At 41.9% G+C, this 21,633-nt stretch overlaps 3 protein-coding genes across 5 annotated transcripts; all 3 read left to right on the forward strand.

The window, feature by feature from the left end:
* The first annotated feature begins 77 nt into the window (after positions 1–77).
* LOC133139286 (N-alpha-acetyltransferase 80) lies at positions 78–5,580 on the forward strand. The gene is made up of 2 exons (XM_061258721.1): positions 78–230; positions 4,699–5,580. Coding segments are annotated over exons 1-2 (777 nt in total). The 5' UTR covers positions 78–228; the 3' UTR covers positions 5,474–5,580.
* On the forward strand, positions 2,912–10,165 carry hyal3 (hyaluronidase 3). The gene is made up of 4 exons (XM_061258720.1): positions 2,912–3,010; positions 7,218–8,197; positions 9,084–9,173; positions 9,349–10,165. Exons 2-4 carry the CDS (start codon positions 7,235–7,237, stop codon positions 9,622–9,624), a joined length of 1,329 nt encoding a protein of 442 aa, XP_061114704.1. The 5' UTR covers positions 2,912–3,010; positions 7,218–7,234; the 3' UTR covers positions 9,625–10,165.
* Positions 10,166–13,550: 3,385 nt separating this feature from the next.
* Positions 13,551–20,722, forward strand: amt (aminomethyltransferase). Of its 3 annotated transcripts, none has more exons than XM_061258150.1 (9): positions 13,551–13,767; positions 15,046–15,213; positions 15,704–15,784; positions 16,167–16,298; positions 16,619–16,697; positions 16,922–17,067; positions 17,365–17,545; positions 18,518–18,673; positions 19,207–20,722. In XM_061258150.1, exons 1-9 carry the CDS (start codon positions 13,648–13,650, stop codon positions 19,380–19,382), a joined length of 1,239 nt encoding a protein of 412 aa, XP_061114134.1. In that variant the 5' UTR covers positions 13,551–13,647; the 3' UTR covers positions 19,383–20,722. The 3 variants fall into 3 exon arrangements, with proteins under 3 accessions (XP_061114134.1, XP_061114137.1, XP_061114135.1); XM_061258153.1 differs by having other exon boundaries at positions 15,046–15,129; XM_061258151.1 differs by lacking the exon at positions 13,551–13,767 and adding an exon at positions 14,588–14,641.
* The last annotated feature ends 911 nt before the right edge of the window (positions 20,723–21,633 follow it).

Genomic DNA, 21,633 nt, shown 5'->3' on the forward strand with positions numbered 1-21,633 from the left:
GATTACTTTGTGCTCATTCGAGGGGAAATCTTCACAAAGGACATGTCGACGACAGGAAACAACGTTGATTGTGCTGATTGAAGATCAGTTAACAGAACTCCACTTCCAACAATAACGATTTGCGTGCCAACGATTGAAGCTGATCTAGAGTCAGTGTTTTCTGCAGAACTATCTTGCTGCTCCTGAACTTCACGAACAAGACATACCAGAGGCGTGAAACATTGAAACATGTACGTATTGTAACGGTATCTGGAGAAAAGCGTGTTGCATTGACGTTTCGGATAGATATGCGATTAATCAGAAGAAATATAGCTGTTAATCGTGAATTGTAGCTACCTAGTCAGCCAAGTTGTATAGCCGTAATGCGTTCTTCTGCATTTCGCTTACGTGTTTGCAACGGAATAGTTACATCTTTAGCCTATTGCTTTATACATGGTTACATCCGGAACTTTAAGGACTGAATAATTAAGCGAATTTTTCTTTTAAAGAAAAAACGTGGACATTATTGCTAAAGCAGTGTGAATTGTGTGCATTGCATATTGCATTGCATGTTTAACGCATGGGTGATGCAACTAGAACACTACATATGTTTTATTTATAGCCTTACCTTTTTGTTGTCAACCACAACAACTGTGTGCACCCTTTCAATCAAACCAATGACTGATTTCCAAAGTCAAATAATAAAACGTTTAGGTGTGAATGTTCAGAATTATACTCTTGTACTAAGCAGAGGAGAGAACGTGTCTTTTGATACTATAGCTGCAGTCCTAAGATTTTGCCGTTAAGCTGCCCTTGAGATATAGCCATAATTAGCGCGTGGTAAATGGTAACTTTCAGTTTGGGGCAAAGTTTGTAGTGTAGTACTAATGTTACACACGTGTGGTCCTCAATATCCAACTACCACAAAATGCAGTGGCAGTGTATGATAGTGCTGCATATCTGTATGCTACTGTACAGTCCCGGTAAGTTCCTTCAGAATGAGAGGCCAGACATACATTGGCAAAATGTATGTGGTCAGACAGTGTGGAACTACAGTTTCACAAACTTATCTCTCTGTGACCATCAGTAATAGCACTTTTTTAGATGTATGAAAACAGAGATGTGGATGATGGTGTTTCATTAAATATTTTTGACACTGCTGTGTTGGAGCTATCTACACCACCCAACATGGTAGTTCACTGCGGACAGGAACTGACACCACCACACCAATAAACTGGCCTCTCATTCTGAAGGAACCTACCAGGACTGTACAGTAGCATACAGATATGCAGCACTACCATACACTGCCACTGCACTTTGTGGTAGTTGGATATTGAGGGCCGCACGTGTGGTATTTTGTGTGCCCTCTTTTGGCCACAGTCTCTGTAATGGCAGACAATATAGTGTACATCATATGTGTTTACTGATTCCCACAGTGTCCCAGAACAATTATATTCAACTGCTTCCTTTTCTAGCGCTGTGCCTCAAAGTGCCCTGTTTTGCAGAATGGGCATGAATAATAAAACGTTTAGGTGTGAATGTTCAGAATTATACTCTTGTACTAAGCAGAGGAGAGAACGTGTCCTTTGATACTATAGCTGCAGTCCTAAGATTTTGCCATTAAGCTGCCCTTGAGATATAGCCATAATTAGCGCATGGTAAATGGTAACTGTCAGTTTGGGGCAAAGTTTGCCCCACTAGAAATTGATGCATTGATCTTGCTCAAAATTCATTGTGATGCTGTGCAATCAGCAATTTGGTTTCTTGTTGTAGTACTAATGTTACTGTAAATAGATCATTATATATACAGATAGTTTAGAGTGGCAGACTTTTCTTGAACGCAGACTTTTCTTCTTTTCCTAGTGAATTTCAACAGAATTCGAAATGTACAGGTTTCGCACCTTACACACTTGCTACCCTTACACAATTTGGATTGCAGCAACTATGAAGAGAAGGATGTGTAATTGGCAAAATGTATGCGGTTAGACAGTGTGGAACTACAGTTTCACAAACTTATCTCTCTGTGACCATCAGTAATAGCACTTCTTCCTCTATTTCTAGCTCAATTAACAATGCAGTGTAAAAGCACCAGAGTCTCCACAAAGCATTGAACATTTTCTATGTCTCAGTGAGCCTGCATTTCAGCAATCCTGTATAGATGCACAGTTCAGTACAATGACCAAAAAGGAAACGGTCTGCAATGAAATGGCAGCTGCACCTGCATGAAACCCCCAGGAAACCATAATCTAGGTAGTTTGACTATACCACATAAAAAGGGAAAAATATTCACATCATGCTGTGCTCATGAAAAAAAAAATCTGTTAAAGTCTTAATTTTAAATTGCCTAATTTAAATTTGAGGTAGCCTCACAGCAAGGAGGTCCTGGGTTTGAATCCTCTTCGGCCGGGGCCTCTCTGTGCGGAGTTTGCATGTTCTCCCCGTGTCTGCGTGGGTTTCCTCCGGGTACTCCGGTTTCCTCCCACAGTCCAAAGACATGCACGTTAGGCTGATTGGAGAGTCTAAATTGCCCATAGGTATGAGTGTGTGAGTGAATGGTGTGTGTGCCCTGCGATAGACTGGCGACCTGTCCAGGGTCTATTCCTGCCTTTCGCCCAATGTATGCTGGGATAGGCTCCAGCCCCCCTGCGACCCTGAGCAGGATAAGCGGGTTCAGATAATGGATGGATGGATGGAAATTTGAGGTATCCATGTGCCATTGTAATTCCACACACTGGTTGCCTTTCCTATCAGCTTTTATTTTACAATATTGTTAACAGCATGACCCATCTCTTAACATTTTCCAAATAATATTCTATAAGAACAGTTTGCAATATAAGTTGTATAAGAACAGCACAAATATGGCATCATTAATCTGTCTTTTCACGTAGTTCCTGCTCATTGGTGGCTGTTGTGGGTGGTACAAGTCTGTATGTCTACATATTTCCTGATTCCCTGATCAGGAGTGTATGTGTTATTGTCAGTGAAATTCACTACAGTACGTCTCTATCTGTTCCTCTGCCTTCGCTCCAAGGTAAGTTGTGACAATCACTGTTCAGTATTAGCCTTAATTGTGATGTAGGGAGTATGTGAGGTAGTACACAAACATAATGCATTTTCACTGGACACTTTTTAAATGAAAATTAGCATTAGGACAGTTGGAAGGGGGATTACATTTGTTTAATAATTATGAAAGACAAAGAGTTTGTTAATCACAACCATCATTTGTGTTATGTGATGGACAGCCGATGCTAGTGGCACAATAAATGGTGAAGGCTCAGCATTAGTACACTGTCTTAACACTGATGTAATCTATTGAATCCATATAAATTTGGATGTGCTGTACAGCACTAAGAGGCACTTGGTTCAATTTGGGTAAACTTGGGATTCCTTTTTATATAGCCGTCTTTGCTCTTCGCCTATGGTACATTTAGATTTTTGTAGGAGTTACTAAAATTGTGTAGTTCTGTACAAGAAAGTCTGTCCTCTCAATAATGCTCATCCAGTAAAGGATGAATAATGAAATGTGTGATTTTGTGATTAAAACTGACAGGTGTGTAGTTTTGTACAAGGAAGCTTAATGCCTCTTTGCAGGCACTGAACATTTCAGTGTTAATGTCCTTCAAAATGATGAAATCCACTCAATGCAAACTCTACAAAGAATGTGCTGTCCCAGGCGAAATGGCAGGGTTTGGTACTATAACCTTTGTTTTGCCAAGATTCTATAGATTTAAAGAAGAATTTCACAGTTTGATTAAGATGTACAGTGGAAGTAAAAAAATAAGCTGTGATAAAATTTTAAAAAAACCTGTGAATATGGGCTAACCACTATGTGCATGAGAAACCCTTGGTGAGGAGATGTAAAGCAGAAGTCTGCCTTCAACGTTTATGTGTGTATCATTAGTTTAACTCAAAATAAGACTGGATCAGTAAAGACAGTTCTTTGTTTCTTCTCAACTGAAAACCAGGAAGGTTGTGGCACTTAAATGGCGGAAGGATGTTTTTTTTACAGTTAATCATGTCTGTCAGTTATCTTAAGCCGGCAGTGTGTCGGCCATCCGCACTGACACTAAATCCGGTGATTGGCTTTAACCAAGGCGTGTGTGCATGCTTTTTTTAGATGTATGAAAACAGAGATGTGGATGATGGTGTTTGATTCAATATTTTTGACACTGCTGTGTTGAAGCTATCTACACCACCCAACATGGTAGTTCACTGCGGACAGGAACTGACACCACCACACCAATAAACTGGCCTCTCATTCTGAAGGAACTTACCGGGACTGTACAGTAGCATACAGATATGCAGCACTATCATACACTGCCACTGCATTTTGTGGTAGTTGGATATTGAGGGCCGCACTTGTGGCCCTATTTTGTGTGCCCTCTTTTGGCCACAGCCTCTGTAATGGCATGCATTATAGTGTACGTCATATGTGTTTATTGATTCCCACAGTGTCGCAGAACAATTATATTCAACTGTTTCCTTTTCTAGCGCTGTGCCTCAAAGTGCCCTGTTTTGCAGAATGGGCATGAATGTAAAATGTGGGCAGTGCCGTGTTTCGAGCAAATGCATACATAAAAATAGTGTGGGCAGGACCCGTGGTAAGACGATATCACAGACACGCATGCTGGAGTCAGCCTAGTCAGTGGGTGGTTGAAGATGGAGCCGGTGTCGGGTCACGCTGTCTTGCTGACCCTCGCTGTGCGTGTCGGGCCGCAGGTGCGATGGCGAGGTGCGGGTGGTCCCCCTGCACCGGAGAGCGGACCTGGTGGAGGCCTGCGCGGACCTCGTCAACACAGAGTGGCAGCGGAGCCGCGGGGCAAGGATCCACGGCCTGCAGAAGTCCTGCCAGGACTTCCCCGTGTGCCTGGTGCTGATCCAGGGCTCCGGCAGTGGGGAGCAGCTCTTGGGCCATGCCAGGCTGTCCCTGGTGGTTGGCCACAGCAGAAGCCTTTTTGTGGAGTCGGTCGTGGTCTCCAAGGCCCAGCGGGGGAAGGGGTACGGTCGCATCCTCATGGAGGAGACGGAGCGCTACGCCAGGGCTAGGGGTTTTCAGAGGCTGTGCCTGACCACGCATGACAAGCAGCACTTCTACGCACACCTGGGCTATGTGCTGTCTCGACCCGTCCAGAACGCAGGGGCCATGACTACCTTTGTGCCCATGGAGGTTCTGCAAAAGTTCTCCAGGCTGCCAAACATAGAAGGCCCAGCTGTGTCTTTAAACTGCTCTGACAATCCCTTGGCTAAAGATAGCCTGACGCCCGACTCCGTGACCACTGTTCCTCATATGGCCTCCCCAAATACAGCTTCACCACCACCACCTCCTCCTCCTCCACCGTATCTTCCTAATTCTCTGCCCTTCATTTCCTCTCCCCCTCCACCTCCACCCCCGCCCAGTCAGACTCCAACCCAGCCTAGAGTGCAGACCCTACTGGAGACGCCTTACAGGGATGTCAAAGGGGTTCCCATCTTCTGGATGCACAAGGAAATCTGAATATACAGCGGGCTCCAGAATGATTGACACCCTTGATAAATATGCACAAAAATACTGTAAACTAAAAGATAATACTATTATTGAAATAAAAATTATTTTCCAACTTGTGTAAAGTAGTGTGCCTTATTAATTATTCCATGGATTCAACCAAAGACTTACATTTTTCAAATAAAAATAAAAATATTGTCCTGCTGGACAATCTACCTATGACCAAGCATCAAAGCAGAGACAACCAGATTTTCTGTCAGCATGATGCAGGCATTTTGCATGCTTGTTACCGCATTTTTTAATACTCAATGTGAAACAGGAAGTGATGGAATGTCACAACATAGTTCCTTTTGACTGAGATTAAGTAAAATGTTATTGCCAATTTGACTTTGTTCGATTTTATTGTTATGGACTGTTAACTGTTGGGGATTCCGATAGTTTTGACACCAATGGTTTTCAGGAAAAAATTGATTACTTAATAAAAGACATTGAGAGGAAATATATTGAAATTAAAGTACAGTCCATATGTATTTGGACTGTTGGTCTAATTACTGTACTTTTGGCTCTTGGAGCAGTCTGTCCCTTTTTAATTTTTGGGGACCAAAGTAATTGGGATAGTTGGCTGCTTGTGAATAGTCAGTTCCTGCTTGTTCTTGGGGCATTTTCCCTTCAGTTTTGTCTTCAGCAAGTGAAATGCATGTTCAATCGGATTCAGGTCAGGTGATTGACTTGGCCATTGCATAACATTCCACTTCTTTGCCTTAAAAAACTCTTTGGTTGCTTTCGCAGTATGCGTTGGGTCATTGTCCATCGGCACTGTGAAGCGCCGTCCAATTAGTTCTGAAGCATTTGGCTGAATATGAGCAGATAATATTAATCGAAACACTTCAGAATTCATCCTGCTGCTTTTGTCAGCAGTCACATCATCAATAAATACAAGGGAACCAGTTGGCAGCCATACATGCCCATGCCATGACACTACCACCACCATGGGTACCATTCAGAAATTTGAGGCGGAACAAATTTATGTCAGAGCATGTACAAAGATATTAAAATACAAAAATACATACTTACTGTATGTTTTTATAGTTTAGCACTGAATATCTCAATTTCTTGATCAACTTTTGTACAAAATTTGGTAAAGATATCGACAGGCATTCAAATTCCACATGAGTTTTCCCAAGACTGCACCCAGATGTCCTCAAGTGTCCCCAAATGTTTTTTTTAAAGCAAATTTAAAAATAAGGAAATAAGGAATAAGGAAAATTAAGCTTTGCGTGTGTTTTATTTATTCTATATTATTCACATATATGAAAGTATGTTTTTATAAACCATGCCCAAAGTGTCCAAAAAGGATTACTCATCCGAACGCTAACTCAACGTTAGTCCTGTTAGCCCGTACAATTAAGGGTTTATCTTGAGCATGGACGTGGGGTTGGATTTTAGGAGGCAAACAAAAATTTTGAAACTATTTACAAAAGTGCAATGTCAGAATACACAAAGACCAAAAGCACAATGATGTCTGCTGTACCACCAAACTTCAACCCACGTACATGCTAAAAAAAAAAAAAAAAACCTGACCTCTGATATTGTCCTATAATAATGTATGCACAACGGCCAGATAAAGGCCCCCAGGATAAGCTAAAAACATAGTTTGTAATATCAAAAATTGTCTCACTCAATTATTTATAAATATATAGTATTTATTGTGTATGTTGGTATTTGCCATTTGGCCAATGTGATTTATGTTTTGCAGGGAGAACAGTGCAGTGCATGCCCCGGGCTCCTATCCTGGATCAGCGTGTAGCTATGCCAACGGCTTCCTTATGTGCTCTCCTCATCCTCGCCCTGCTGGGGCCCACTGTTCCTGGACAACATCCAGAGGGGCTACCTGCAGGGCCCCTGCTGAAGGGCAGGCCATTCACTGTGGTCTGGAACATGCCCACAGCTTACTGCAAGGAGAGGTATGGGATAGACCTCGACCTGAGCGATTTCGACATCATTCAGAACCATCATGAGAAATTCCTGGGCCAGAACATGACCATCTTCTACCGCAACAAGTTGGGGCTGTACCCGTACCTCTCAAAGGGGGGCAGTGAAGTCAACGGGGGCATCCCGCAGCGGGGTTTCCTCAAGCGGCACCTTGCCAAAGCCAAATGGCAGATTGAGGCTCTGCTGAGACCCCTCTTCCATGGGCTGGCTGTGATTGACTGGGAAGACTGGCGCCCCCTATGGGCACAGAACTTTGGTAAGAAGAGGAAGTACCAACGGCTGTCAAAGGAGCTGGTGAGGGAGGAACACCCAGAGCTCCCCAGTGAGGAAGTGGACCGGCTGGCACGCAAGGAGTTCAACAAGGCTGCCAGGGAGTTCCTGTTTTCCACCCTCCAGCTAGGTGTCCAACTGCGGCCGACCAGAAGGTGGGGCTTCTATGGGCTCCCAAGCTGTCCCAACTACCACAAGGTGCGACATTTTTACAACTATACTGGGCATTGCCACCCCAAAACCACAGAGAGGAATGACCGCCTGGACTGGCTGTGGAGCCAGTCTACTGCCCTCTACCCCAGCATCTACCTGCCCCAGCATCTGGCTGGGTCCAGTGATGCTGCCCTCATGGTCCGATTCCGGGTCCTGGAGGCTCTGAGGGTGGCGTCAAAGTACCCCTCTTCCGTTACTGCCCCTCCTGTGCTGCCCTACGCAAGGGTGGCATTTGCACACACTCTTCGCTTTCTCGACAAGGTACATACCCAGCCATATGTGCAGCTTCAAATTCATTCAGTGCTTTCTGAGTAGAATTGTAGAAGTATGACCAAGTTGTGTAGTGAATGAACAGGTTTTTATTTTATTAAAGGATGCATAATTATGAATGCACTAATGTATCATTACGTTTTGCTCTAAATTAAGTAATAATTGAAAAATTTAAAAGATGTATGATTATATCTGCTTGAAGCACTTGGTGGTCTGTCTGCTTCTTGCTCCCCCCCACTCGCAATCTCCTCACCTTCTATGCAACCCCTGTGTAACCTTATCCTCCAACACCCATATTTTAGACACAGTGCATCATCTCTGGGGCTTTCTGTGAAGACAGAAATAGGGTTGAAATGCTGCAGGGCTTTTGTGATGAAACCTGCTACTCGTCACTGCCCAGTGTTTTGCTGCTTTTAAATACAGAATGAAATACAGTACATGTACTGACTGCTCTCATTGATATTGAGGGCGATGCCCTGTGGCTTTTGCTCTTGAACAGTACTGAACAGTGTAAAGCTTGACAAAGCCAGAATCATATAGGTCAAATAAGGTTTAGCATGTGTCTTTTTTACAGGTATACAACCATACGTTTATGGAAATTTTGTGAGAAATGTATGATACTGCAGTTACTGAATGAATGCCAATATGAATGAATGACACTGCTTATTCAGTTTGTAACAGTGCAGAGTTATGTGTAGATGTGACTGCAACTGTGTGCTGTTGTAACTGTGATGTTCTTGCTGCAAACACAGTACATGCAATTCTGGAAGTGCGCTGTGGTGTATGTGTGTATTGTGTAAGCGTAAAGGAGAAGCTGTGTTTTAGTCATTGTGTGGCTCAAAGCGTAACTGCTCCTGCACCTCTGTGGTGGTTGCAGAAGGACCTGGAGCACACCCTGGGGGAGAGCGCAGCTGTGGGGGCAGCTGGAGTGGTACTGTGGGGGGAGTTACAGTTTGCCAAATCCAAGGTCAGTGTTGTGTGTATAATGTGTCCTTAACAGTAGTTGTGTTCTGTAAATCTGTCTGTATTGCTATTTTTCTAGGGTATAATGTCTAGGGTGCCTAAGACTTCTGCACAGTACTGTATATAAACTTGCTTACAGTATATAACAATTGAATCAATGCTGATCTATCTCTGTCTAGCATCAGTGCAAGATACTGAAGGATTACATCAGCTCTGTCCTTGGGAACTACATACAGAAGTTGAAGAGAGGGGTGCAGCAGTGCAGCCTCGGCCTGTGCAGCGGGAATGGGCGATGTGCCCGTAGGAACCCCGACTCCGGACACACGCTGCTTTCCTTTTCCAGCCCCGAGCCCCATTCCACCCGTGGCTCTGCCCAGCTCCACTCTGCCTTTCACTGCCTATGCTATCAGGGCTGGACCGGAGAGCTTTGCCAGGACAGAATTCTCCAAAAATAAATACGTCATTTTTATTTTGTTGTTGAAACGATGTCCTTGTAATGTGTCTTCTATACATTTTTTTATATGAATGGCTAAAAGACAGAATAGGAAACTGTTTTAAGAATCTATTATGGACAGCCAACATGACTGCATTTCCGATTTGATCATTGCTAAGGAGATGACTAACAAACATAGCTTTGGAAACCTGACTGTCCTCAGAGAGTGAACTTTTGCTGATTTCTCCGACAAACAAAGCTATGCGTCCAAGTCTAATACGGTTATAAAATATTGAGAGAAAAAATATTTTTCCTCAAAATACATTAAAGGATAGAACTAAAGAAAAAACAACAAGACTTATCAATTTTGTTATTTGTGCAAATCACAACCATTTTATGGACAACACATTATGGTCCTACTGTTTGGCATAAATTTAAGGATTCATGCTTTTAAAACTGTTGATCTCACAATCTGATGTCAGGTTCAGTTTAACCAAAGGTGTTCTGAATTTGTGCTTTGAATGAAATAAAATAAAATAAAATAAAATATCCAGAGAATAATATGTACTGTGGCTGTGGTGAGTGTTTCAGTGTGAGCCGATAAAAACAGTTTTGTTTGGGCCCGCTGGGAGTGCTCTCGGATAATCCTGGTTAATGTTCCTGATTTCCAGTCATGGCTGTCAGGTTCCTTCGCAGCTCCTGCAACTCCTGAATGAGCTGGGAAATCTCCAGCGAGGTGGCCTGTCTGTCCTGCGCCGTCTGGGAGAGCATTCTCAGTGTGCTGCCCTGCTGGACTGGGAAGGAACATATAGACTACTTTTACACACACAGTAGAGTACTCTGAGTTTCAGCACAAGTGGCTATGCTATACTTATATTAAGCTTACATTGAATGTACTTCAATTCTTATTGCTGAAGTATTAAATAGCATCCTGGTATGCTGGGGCAGGTCATCATAGAATGCAAAGTAATCTAGGCTACTTTTATGCATTGACTTAGAATGCAAGTAAAGTGGAGAATACATTTTCAAATGTTAGCTTTCTGTGAGAATATATCAGGGTGCTCAACTGCCAGTCCACTTACTATTTGTACCTAAAGTGTAAAAAGTTTCAATGGATTGAGTGGTAGAGAGAAAGCATCCTTACTTAAGAAAAAGAAGATCACAAAAAGCGTCAGCAACGTCAGGCTGACTGCGACACACCCCCAGGTGTATCGGCAGGCTGTGGATGTGCAGCAGCGGCAGAGCCGTTTGTACAGCCTCCGTCTCATCGGATACCCCGTCTGACAAATGACTGGCATGTTGTAGGTTTGAAGGTTGCCATTAGTGGGAGGACCCGGGGGGTGGAGCTGTCTGCTGCCTGTATAAAAACATGGCATTCTTGGATCTCACAGCCCAACTGGTGAAGCAAAATTAGATTCTGTAGCTTCTGTATAGTTTCAGAATGAACAGCAACTTTCCTTTAAATAATCCTATTGTACCTTTATGGAGCTGCTCTGAGTGGGTGCGGTGTAAGTCATTGATAGACCCTACGGAATGTAGTTCAACTTCAGTCAGGTCCCGGTCACTGATCCGGTAAAACGCTGGTGCAGGGGAAGGCGGGGTATTTATCATAGTTCCTGTAGGGAGGGAGATGATGCTACAGTTCTGTAAAGAAATTTTATAATCCAGCACTCAACCAAAAGATCCTGATATGAGAATCCTTGGGTGAGATCCTCATTGTATCCTAACTGAGAACCAGTGAAAAGGTGAACCAAGGCTACAAAAACTTCATAGAACCTTTGCACTGAACATCAGCATCTGCATAGCCAGCTTACATTTGACAAAACAACAAAAGCAGTACACAAGAAGAAGCATCTGGGCTGCAAGATGTAAAAGAAGAAAGGTAGCGATTTATTTCCCTCCAGGATTAACCATATAAAAAAAAGTTTGCCATATTTTTTAATGTTAAGAAGATCAGCACTGCAAAAAGTATCTAAAAAATAGCCAAGATATTAGCCAATAATTTATATGAGAAGCAGGAAAGGTATATGATCCATATCTGCATAAAAGCTCCACAATCAGTTACCATCCAAATCAAGTAATCTCAGGCAAAACCTTATACAGAATCTCAGGGAATTTTGTCTAGGACTGTTTCATCTGTGACTGTGGAACTGGCCCCTTATTTAAATGGTTATTTTAAACTAGGGTCTTTATACGTATTCAGTATAACATATAACATCAATTCAGTGTCAACATGTTGCCATCTATCTGGTTTCATCATCTTTAAAAACTTGAACTTAGTAACATAAAGTAACACAAGTACTGTTAGTTATTTTTGTCCTGAGACCATTATTAATCATATTATTGATAATACCTACAATAAAATGGCAATTAAAAATGAACATATTTCAGTGCAACTGATACAATAAATATAGTTGAAATACTCAAAACACAGTCTGGATTCTGTCCAAGCACTAAACATAGCACTCCAGTTATCTCTGTCTGGCACCCCAGAGAAACGGATGCCTGACTCGCCTGGTTGCTATGCTTCTTCCAAATATCTACCAGGGACTGCTACACAGCGCCCATGTGTTATGGAAACAACAAATATGGTCCTGTACCTTCATAAGGTTTTATAGGAGTTAAGAGAAGTCACCCCATTCCTGCAAGACGTTTCACACTCCCACCCCAATTGCAACCATCCCCCTCCTCCTGGTCTTACCTTTGTTCTCTGTCTGCAATCCACTTAGGAAAAAAAATAAGAAAAGAAAAGGGTGTTTGTCTTCAAACACAGAGCCCTGGATCCCAATATTTCCCAAAAGGAGCTGGAAATCGCACACTTCTGAAAAAACACATTTGAGAGAGCTTAAAAGTTATTTAAAAAATGTTCTCAATTGGCACTCCGTGTCTCGCTTATGTTTGTACAATCATCACGCAACAACAACTCCAGCCCCTGTGTCTCTGTGGAAACACATCCCCCCTCCCACCACCAAAGTCAGTCCCTACTAGATGCCAGAAGCCCCTCTCCTAAAATAGAGAATGGCATGGGCAGGGTATTTATAGCTGTACAGGGGGATTCACGTATTCAGGCTGGAGCAGGGCACATAAATGAGGCATGTGGCTTCCTTTTTTTGCCAGCATGAAAACACAAGTCCATAAAGGTGTAGTAATTCAGGCAAATCCTATTTAATCATGTCAGGTGTTACAATTGTTTTAAATGGGTATCTTTGCACTGACACTTCAAGAGCTATTGTCACTGTTTCTGCCTACTGACTGACACCCCGTCAGGATGGAACCTTGATGATGAAATATTCCAAGCTTATTTTCATAATGTTGGATAGGTCTATTGGCTAGGCCTGCTACATAGAAACCAGAAATACTACAAATGAAATAGACACAAACCTCTCCTATTTCAGTGAGGAATTATATAACATCGCAGCCTACATTAATTCAAATGAATGCACAATCTTGTTTATCTATGTCAAGCTCCATGTAAGCGTGTGTCTCCATTGTGGCTGTGTACTCATGACATAGGCCTACAGTATGTCTCAGTCAAGGAGCAGCCACTGGGAGCAGCTCTATGTTAATTCAATCATTCATTCATTCATTCATGCATTAATTTATTCATGTCTACTTGAAAACTGCTGCTATCGAGGAGCTGGAAATGTTCCACAGTGCCCAAATCGGTGTCAGACAGTTCCACCGTGTGGCAAATTAAAGAAATCGCAACTCACTGTTACAGCTTCGTCATAAATACGGAATGCGCTGATACATGCGGTAAAGAAAGGCTCAAATCATGAATTTTGTTAATTGGGACCGATTAGGAAAGTTCTGGTCGATTATTTTAGACGTTTTGTTTTTATTAGCTGCACCAGTTTATTTATTTATTTTTTAATATTTTTTTTTATACTGTAAGAGTGTCCTGTACTACATTTCCCGAGGTACTTCACTCTGACTAGCTACAGTAGTTGTTTTGCAGTGAGGCAAATTGTCAAGTCCGGAGTTCAGAGTTGACGACCAAAGCAGTATTGTAACGTGAGACGGGGAACTTAGTTTGGAAAACACGATGTTTCCTAGGATGGCGTCCACCAGCCGGTTTGGATTCGCCCTCCGAGTTCCAAGGGAATCCCTGAGGAATGTGATACTTGGTGCAGTAAGGCAGGAGAGGCATGCTTCGAGTTCCGAGGTAACTGTAGCACATAGCTTGTTAGCTAGTTAACAAACTCAAGTGGACAGAAAGGGCAATCGTCTTTCCAGGGCAAATTATAGCAAGTACTCGAGGAACAAACAGTTTGGACCCAGCTTGTAACTTGCATTGTTGGAACGAAACCCCAGGATTCTAAATAAGAATACTTTTATACTGTAACACTGTTCAGCAGTACTAATAGGGACTTACAGTAATATGCACATCGATTGTTTATCCCGCAAATGGTTACCAAACTAATCGCGTCTTTTATTCGTGTCTTGCATGAATTTAGATTTTATCAAATGAAATGCTGACGTGAATATAGTGTAACGTTAGTCCTTGTGTACATTGTATTCGCTTGTGCGTGAACAGCTGCCTGTAGAATGCCAGAGGCTACTGTGCATGCTGTGTGCCGCAGATGTCGTTTTATTAAGTTCACGAATGCTCTTACCAATTTCAGGCATTCACTCGTAATAGCTCGACCTTAAAGTGCTGGACATTGGACACGTTGTATGAACATCTCTGATAGCAAAGTAACACATCTGTAAAGTAATATGGGAGAACATGTTTAAGCATATAGTTAACATTTCTTATTTTATCCGTCTTGACAATAACATTTGTAGATAATTTGTGTTTCTCTATTATTGCTCATTAGTGTTAATTGATTTGCTCCACTGCTAAATTCTATTAATCTATTAAATGATACTGTTGTGCTTGGAGTAACCTCATACATCTGGAGATTTCTCGTTATGCTGTGATTGGCTGTGAGTAGATGGGCGTTCTCTTAGGCGAATGACAGCCACGTGCTCCAGCACTGCTGTGCCTTCATAATATAATGCGTGTTTATTCATTCAGAAACAAACTATGCACACTAGTAAGCATTCATACATTCTTATCCAAATTTGAAAATGTGTAGCGATAAGCTGGGTGATATTTTACTTGCCAGTTGGTTGAGATTAGGTCTCGATGGGCCCATTTTAACTGCAGAAATGACTTTGGACTTATTTCGCAAACTTCCAAGGTTCCAAGTTGACACATGCTCCGACTTGTTGATTGATAAGCTCCCAGCAGCAACCAGTTTCTGGATCAAAGATCATTATTGCTTGCAGTAATTAATTTTCTTTTAACTTGACCTTCTGGTTCTTGTGTTACCTTGAGCTGCAATCTGTAGGGTTGACAAGTGGAAGCATCCAATTATTAAACTTTAAACTTCAGGGTCACAAGTGTAGTGCATGATAATGCATTTATTTGCACATGACATTGATATTCTTTCTCCAGAGCACTCTGAAGAAGACGGAGCTGTTTGAATTTCACCAGGAGCAGGGAGGGAAAATGGTGGAGTTTGCAGGCTGGAGCATGCCGGTGCAGTACAAGGACAGCCACATCAACTCCCACATGCACACACGCCAACACTGCTCCATTTTTGACGTCAGCCACATGCTGCAGGTACTCCGAAGGGGTGCCCATATCTCCTCTCAATAAGAAGGAGTTCAGACAAATTCATTCAGAATTCTGTTCAGACAAAGTTAGACAGTATAAGGAGAAGATTCTAGAATATAGATTATTTATCTGCCTGGCTTGTGCTTCCATTTGAGGGGCAAATTCCAGCTAGTCTAATAATTACACCTCTTTGTTCACACCTTTCTCTCAGCTTTGTTGGATCATAATTCTAGACACAGTATTTGGGAGCTGTTTAGTAAAATATTAAATGGAGACATTCTTATGTCAGATTTAGTGGGATCGGAGTACTTTAGCAAGGGCAGCTTTATGTGTGAACCACAAGGACTGTTGTATATAGGGCAAACGTCTTCAGTAAAAATATAATACTGCTGCTAAAATTGATATTATGCAGACATCTCGGCTATGTAGCTGACCCTGGGTATCATTAGAGTACATGAATACAGATAATAATGGAGGATTTCTGTTTGTCTTGCAGACAAAGTTCCACGGAAAGGACAGAGTGAAATTCATTGAGTCTCTGATTGTTGGGGATATCGCTGAGCTCAAGGACAACCAGGTCCAACTGCGAACACTTGCAGCATACATTTGTATATGTGTCTTAATGCATGGAAAACATGCATGGAAAATAAGATGGCAAAAGCACGTAGTAAAGCATTTGCATGCATCATACAGATTAAATGTGCACAATTTAATTATTTCTCCAGATTAAAAAAATGGGGTTGGCACACACTGTTGTAGCTTATGAATACATTTGACACATTGTGAAAGACATGCAACAGCGGAAAACAATGTTCTCTCTGTCTATAAAATAAAAAGTGTTTTTTGTGAGCATCCAAAGTCCATGGGCAGAGAGTTGGCCCATCTCATTTTCCGGCAAGTAGAATCTGAATGTGAACGTGAATGTGAATGGATTTCCCTTCTTCCCTCCGTCTTCCCAGGGTACACTCTCCCTCTTCACCAATGAGAGAGGAGGAATAAAGGATGACTTGATTGTCACCAAGACAGACCAGAGCTATCTCTATGTGGTTTCCAACGCTGGCTGTGCAGACAAGGATTCTGCCCACATAGAGGTCAGCAATGAAATGGAGAGGCCAATCGTCTTCACTGCTTAAATCTTTACCACTAAGTGTGTCGACAGAGATGTAAGACTCTGTTCCATGAATGTCAGTTCCGTTATGATTTCAACATTATCTACATAATTCAGATCTTCACATCTTTCATAGGGCCTTGTTCCCAAACATTTTCACTTTTTTAAATTTTGGACAATAATATTTGTATGATTGTATGAGTGTTAAAGGACCAGCATAGTGGTTAATGCTTTTTCATTTCCTATGCTCAGTTTTATTAATGTAATGATCTGGGGTTCTGACCATATTTTGTATTGTTTTAGGCCAATCTTAAGGAGTTCAAAGCTGCTGGCCATGATGTAGACATGGAGTACTTGGACGAAAGCTTGATCGCTCTTCAAGGTGAGCTATGTGGAAAACATATTTATACCAGAATGTAAACAAACTTCATGCAGCCTGTTTATATTCTTTATTGAATACAGGCGATTTGAAAGAGAACTCAGTCATGGTGCATGGGTATGTGTTTAATGCATTGACTTGGGGTTGTAATCAGGACAGTTTCTGAGATTCTGATTTGGATAATGTAGAGATATGGGACTTATTTTTCCCGGTGTGATCTTCCTCAGGTCCTTCCATGGCTCAAGTCCTTCAGCCAGGTTTGTCCGATGACCTGAGCAAGTTGACCTTCATGACCAGTGCCTTGACGTCAGTGTTTGGGATTCAGGGTTGCCGGGTTACACGGTGTGGTTACACAGGAGAGGATGGAGTGGAGGTATGACTCAAGCTCATATAGGGTCCTCTGACTTTCTACTATGTTCTATGTGTGTATTTCTGTGTGTCTGTCTGTCTGTCTGCCTACCGCTTTTTATGTCTTTCTGTAGGGGATCTGGTTGCCCTTCATGTAAAGTACGTAAAACAAACAAAATCAATCTGAAAGAAAATATATTTTCACAAGTACACTTTTATCTGTAAATTCAAGTTGCTTTCGTCATTATATCTTTTTATGAAATTCTGCTTATTTTTTACTGTCCGTAACCTATGAATTTCAACCCTGTCTCCCCCACACTAGATCTCAGTTCCAAGGGCGGGAGTGGTCGCACTGGTGGAGCGACTGTTAGCCAATAGTGAGGTGCGCCTCGCTGGGCTGGGGGCTCGGGACAGTCTGAGGCTTGAGGCGGGTCTCTGTCTCTATGGCAATGACATTGATGAGACCACTACCCCAGTGGAGGGCAGCCTCGTGTGGACTATAGGTGCCTCCTGTTTCATATCGTTTTCAGCAGCCCTGTTGCTCTTATCTTGCTCTTTGGTGTTCTGCTCTACAGATGTGCCACTGTACACAAGGGTTACGCCATGATATTGGGGTGGTATCAGTATGGGTCGATAATAGAGTGAAGTGCACTTTGAGTTATGGCTGATAGGATGGGCCCATAAGATGACACAACATACATGTACCAGAGGCCTATGATGCTCTAGATTAGGGGTGCACGACACCGGTCCGGGCTGGTCTACATACACAGCTCTATAAATGACCCTGGTTCAAGCCTGTACTTGAGCACAGTAAAATCATCAGGATACACTTGCAGTCTGCAGCTGTAGACGGTACTCATACATATGTCACATTAGATATGATTGAGTCAATTCAATAATTAAGACCTGAAGTTATTTGTATGTAGTTATTTTTGCATATGTGCTTTTGTTCTTCTGCAGCGAATATGAAAGCTTGGTTGCGGTTCGCATTTGTGCATATGGACATCGGCCCATAACATCCATATCGCGCATTCCTACTGTATACCATTCCTGTAGCCATGCATGCTCTGTGCGTTGCCTTGTATTTCATTCAGAGCACCATCAGTATGTTCATTTGGAGATATCAGAATGTGTGTTTTAGATTTTATTTAGCTTTTAGACAATTTAGGCAGCAGGTACACTAGGTAGGAAAAGGCAAGCATTGCTGGGCCGAATGGCCATTACCTTATGTTATGTTATGTTAGGTTATATTATGTGTGAACGCCATTACCTTATGTTATGTTATGTTAGGTTATATTATGTTTTGTGTGATTTGTTATGTTATTTTATGTTGTGTGATTTGTCATGTTATGTGATTTCTGTTATTTTATGTTATGTGTGATTTGTTATGTTATGTTATGTTATGTGTGATTTGTTATGTTATGTTATGTTATGTGTGATTTGTTATGTTATGTTATGTTATGTGTGATTTGCAGGAAAGCGTCGGCGTCAGACCAAGGATTTCCCGGGAGCAGAGATCATTGTTCCGCAGATCAAGGCCAAGACCCAGAAGAAGCGTGTAGGCTTGGTGTCCACAGGACCCCCTGTCCGACAGCACACCCCCATCCTGAGCCCCGAGGGAAAGAAAATAGGTATCAGAGCAGAAACACCAACAAAAGCCTGGGTCACAGGAACATGTTACCAACAGAGAGAAAAGACTCATGCAGGCGGTTGTCTTTTTCGACCGCATAGGTCTCCATAGGAACCATGATGAACCATGAGGTTCTGATGAACACATTTGTGGTCCAAAGTGTTGCATGAGAAATTAAAAGTCATTATATGGTTTTTGGAGCATTAAGAAAGTTTGCGAGCTATTACAGTATTAATTCAAAAGATACTGCAATAGGTGAGAGAGGTCCACATCATTGACCCTGCATAAGTTTGATTGAGTGGAGTGCAATCAGCTTAGGAGAGTTGCAGTTGCAGTCAGTGTTGGAAATGTTCTTCTATGAAGTGTTCACAAGTCATAATTATTATCATTCTAGAATTATATTAATATAGTGATATTACGAAGGATTCACATTAAAACTGACCGGATGATTCTTCACATTAAGAAGGATTTTTAATCTTACCGCTATGTTACACACTGCATCTCCCTTTTTGTTTTTCCCATCTCTCGTGTCAGGTGAAGTGACAAGTGGCTGCCCCTCCCCCTGTCTGAAGAAGAATGTTGCCATGGGTTACGTGGAGGCAGGGTTTAGCAAAGTGGGCACACCCGTGCAGGTGGAGGTGAGGAAGAAGATGGTGAATGCTGTTGTCAGCAAGATGCCCTTTGTGCCTACAAACTATTACACCGGCTAGTAGGAACTATTTCTCACTGGATCAGTGCATAGTATTCTGCTGTTCGTGTAGAGCAGTGAACTCAACCCCATGCAGGCCACATCTGTGTGCAACATGAACCAAAAGAGCCGTGTCTAAAACGCACACATGCACACAAACACACACACACACTATTGAGTAATACTGAAACCCTGCAGACTCAGAGAGAAAGTGACTGTTATGTTCTACATATTTCAGCCTCGATAAACCGACACTGATCCACAGAATTCTCTAGGGTGCTTTTCACAAATTTAAAATGAATGCATCTTGTTGAGAACAATACTGTTCTACATTAATTTAGCCCATTACAGCTTAGCAAGCTGCTTAATAATTCGATAACTGCATAAAGTAAAGCTTGGAACAAGTATTTTTTTACTTCAGTCCATGTTCCAGATTTGGGCAGGGTCTGGGTTTTATTCTGCAGTTATCTCAGTAATCCTGCTTTGTGAACAGGCCCCTGAACTGTGACAATTCCATGACTGTGACTTTACCATCACAGTTCCCAAGTGCCTGAGGCCAATAGCTGTAAATCCCTGAACACCACATCATATTCAGAACAGCTCATAATCAGAACACGGACCCTTACTGCACACCAAACTGTGCTGAGTAACGTTCTAGTACTGTACCTCAGGAAAAGAGCACATGCAGATTCATTCCTAGCCATGTTTAAAAATAATTTTGGTATCTTTTTGTCAAATATTAGAGACAAATATTCCTTATTTTAAAGTTAGAGTTTGAATTATGAATCCAATTAGAGCGTACACTCATAAATGTTTCAGCTCTTTAAACGGTAGCTGTTGATACAGTGGAAATTTATACATAGTTGCTTTTGAATTAAATAGCTGAAATCATGGATATTTTTTGTTTTAGATGGACTAATGAAATTGTACTTTCAATGGTTGTTTTAGTGTGTGAAAAAAGAAACAGAGTTATACAGACAATGGTGTAGTTTGGAGTAACTTTGTTAGCTTGAGCTTTTTGATCCTAAAAGTGAGAGGCGTAAACAGTGAAACAATTTGCATATGCATACTGTTGTACATATCACGCGGTCAGTGTTAAGAAGCAGTTAATCGAGTTTGTCTCTATACCTGCTTAGCCAGAAAGACAGGCCTACTTTGATCCCCATAGCGTTTGTCTTTTTTCTTGTATGCACATTTAGTCAGATCTCATCTCCATCCTGTTCCTCAAAGCTGCTGGTTTACAGAGGATCATGATTCAATGGCAATATTAGTTTACAACAGCAAGACACACACGTGATTAAGGCATTTTGCCTCACAAAAATGTCTAATGTCTAATCTAAAATAAATAGAATTTGTAAATAATGTGCTGTGATTTATTTGCTTGTGGTGGTGCATGACTGCGGGGGGGGGGGGGGGGCACTTCATACATTAAAGCAGTCAATTACACATCCTGTCTCACCAGGATTTATGAGTCAACAACAAGTGCTTATTGTAATGTGCAGTCCCTACAGCTCAGGGGCCAGGGTATTGCTCCACTGTGGTCAGTGTCTGAGGTTTGTTACTTGGTGACACCTAGTGGCTATTTTGTGCGATTACAGCAAAGGGCAAATTCATATCGACACAGGACTAAGTGCAGTTTATACTGGGCAGACAATGGAAGAAGAAAAAAAAGAAAAGAAAAAAAAAAGCATGTAGAATTTGTTTTGGTCAATTGATTGAAACAATTTCTTGAAACCGTTTGTATCAGTATTACCAGTCTAAAAGTGCCAGTTCTAAGAAAAGGTGTTTGTGTGCAAAAATAAACAAACTACAAATGTACTGTGTGGCAAGACAAATATTATACTCGGTGACCACTTATTAATGTGGCAGGAACTCAATGAATAAAAGCATGCAGACATGGTTAAACAGCTAAGTTGTTGGTCAGAACAAACATCAGAATGGGAAGAAATGTGATCCAAGTGACTTGGAATGATTGTAGGTGCCAGACTGGGTGATTTGAGTATCACATAAATCTTCTAGAATTAAGTACAACAGTCTCTAGAGCAAGGGTGTCAAACTCGCCCTGGAGGGTTTCAGCACGAGATACATTTCAAAGTCTTTACTTGGTTAAATATTCGACACACCTTGTTCTCAAGGCCTAATTGGCTGCTGATTGAAAGGAAACCTCCAGGGCACAGTGTCTGCAGGTATTTGCTCCTACCGTGCGCTGCACCGCCTGATTTCACTAATTGGAGTTGAATGATGTGGAGTACTGCTGCTCAAAATAACGATGA

The sequence above is a fragment of the Conger conger genome, chromosome 10 (assembly GCF_963514075.1).
Source record: "Conger conger chromosome 10, fConCon1.1, whole genome shotgun sequence".
Taxonomy (NCBI): domain Eukaryota; kingdom Metazoa; phylum Chordata; class Actinopteri; order Anguilliformes; family Congridae; genus Conger; species Conger conger.

Bases quoted from the DNA above. Each gene is read 5' to 3' on its own strand.
- hyal3 (XM_061258720.1), top strand. From the start codon at position 7,235: ATGCCCCGGGCTCCTATCCTGGATCAGCGTGTAGCTATGCCAACGGCT. The intron at 8,198-9,083 runs GTACATACCCAG...TGGTGGTTGCAG, and splicing joins CTCTTCGCTTTCTCGACAAG to AAGGACCTGGAGCACACCCT. The intron at 9,174-9,348 runs GTCAGTGTTGTG...ATCTCTGTCTAG, and splicing joins TACAGTTTGCCAAATCCAAG to CATCAGTGCAAGATACTGAA.
- amt (XM_061258150.1), top strand. From the start codon at position 13,648: ATGTTTCCTAGGATGGCGTCCACCAGCCGGTTTGGATTCGCCCTCCGA. The intron at 13,768-15,045 runs GTAACTGTAGCA...TTCTTTCTCCAG, and splicing joins GGCATGCTTCGAGTTCCGAG to AGCACTCTGAAGAAGACGGA. The intron at 15,214-15,703 runs GTACTCCGAAGG...TTTGTCTTGCAG, and splicing joins ACGTCAGCCACATGCTGCAG to ACAAAGTTCCACGGAAAGGA.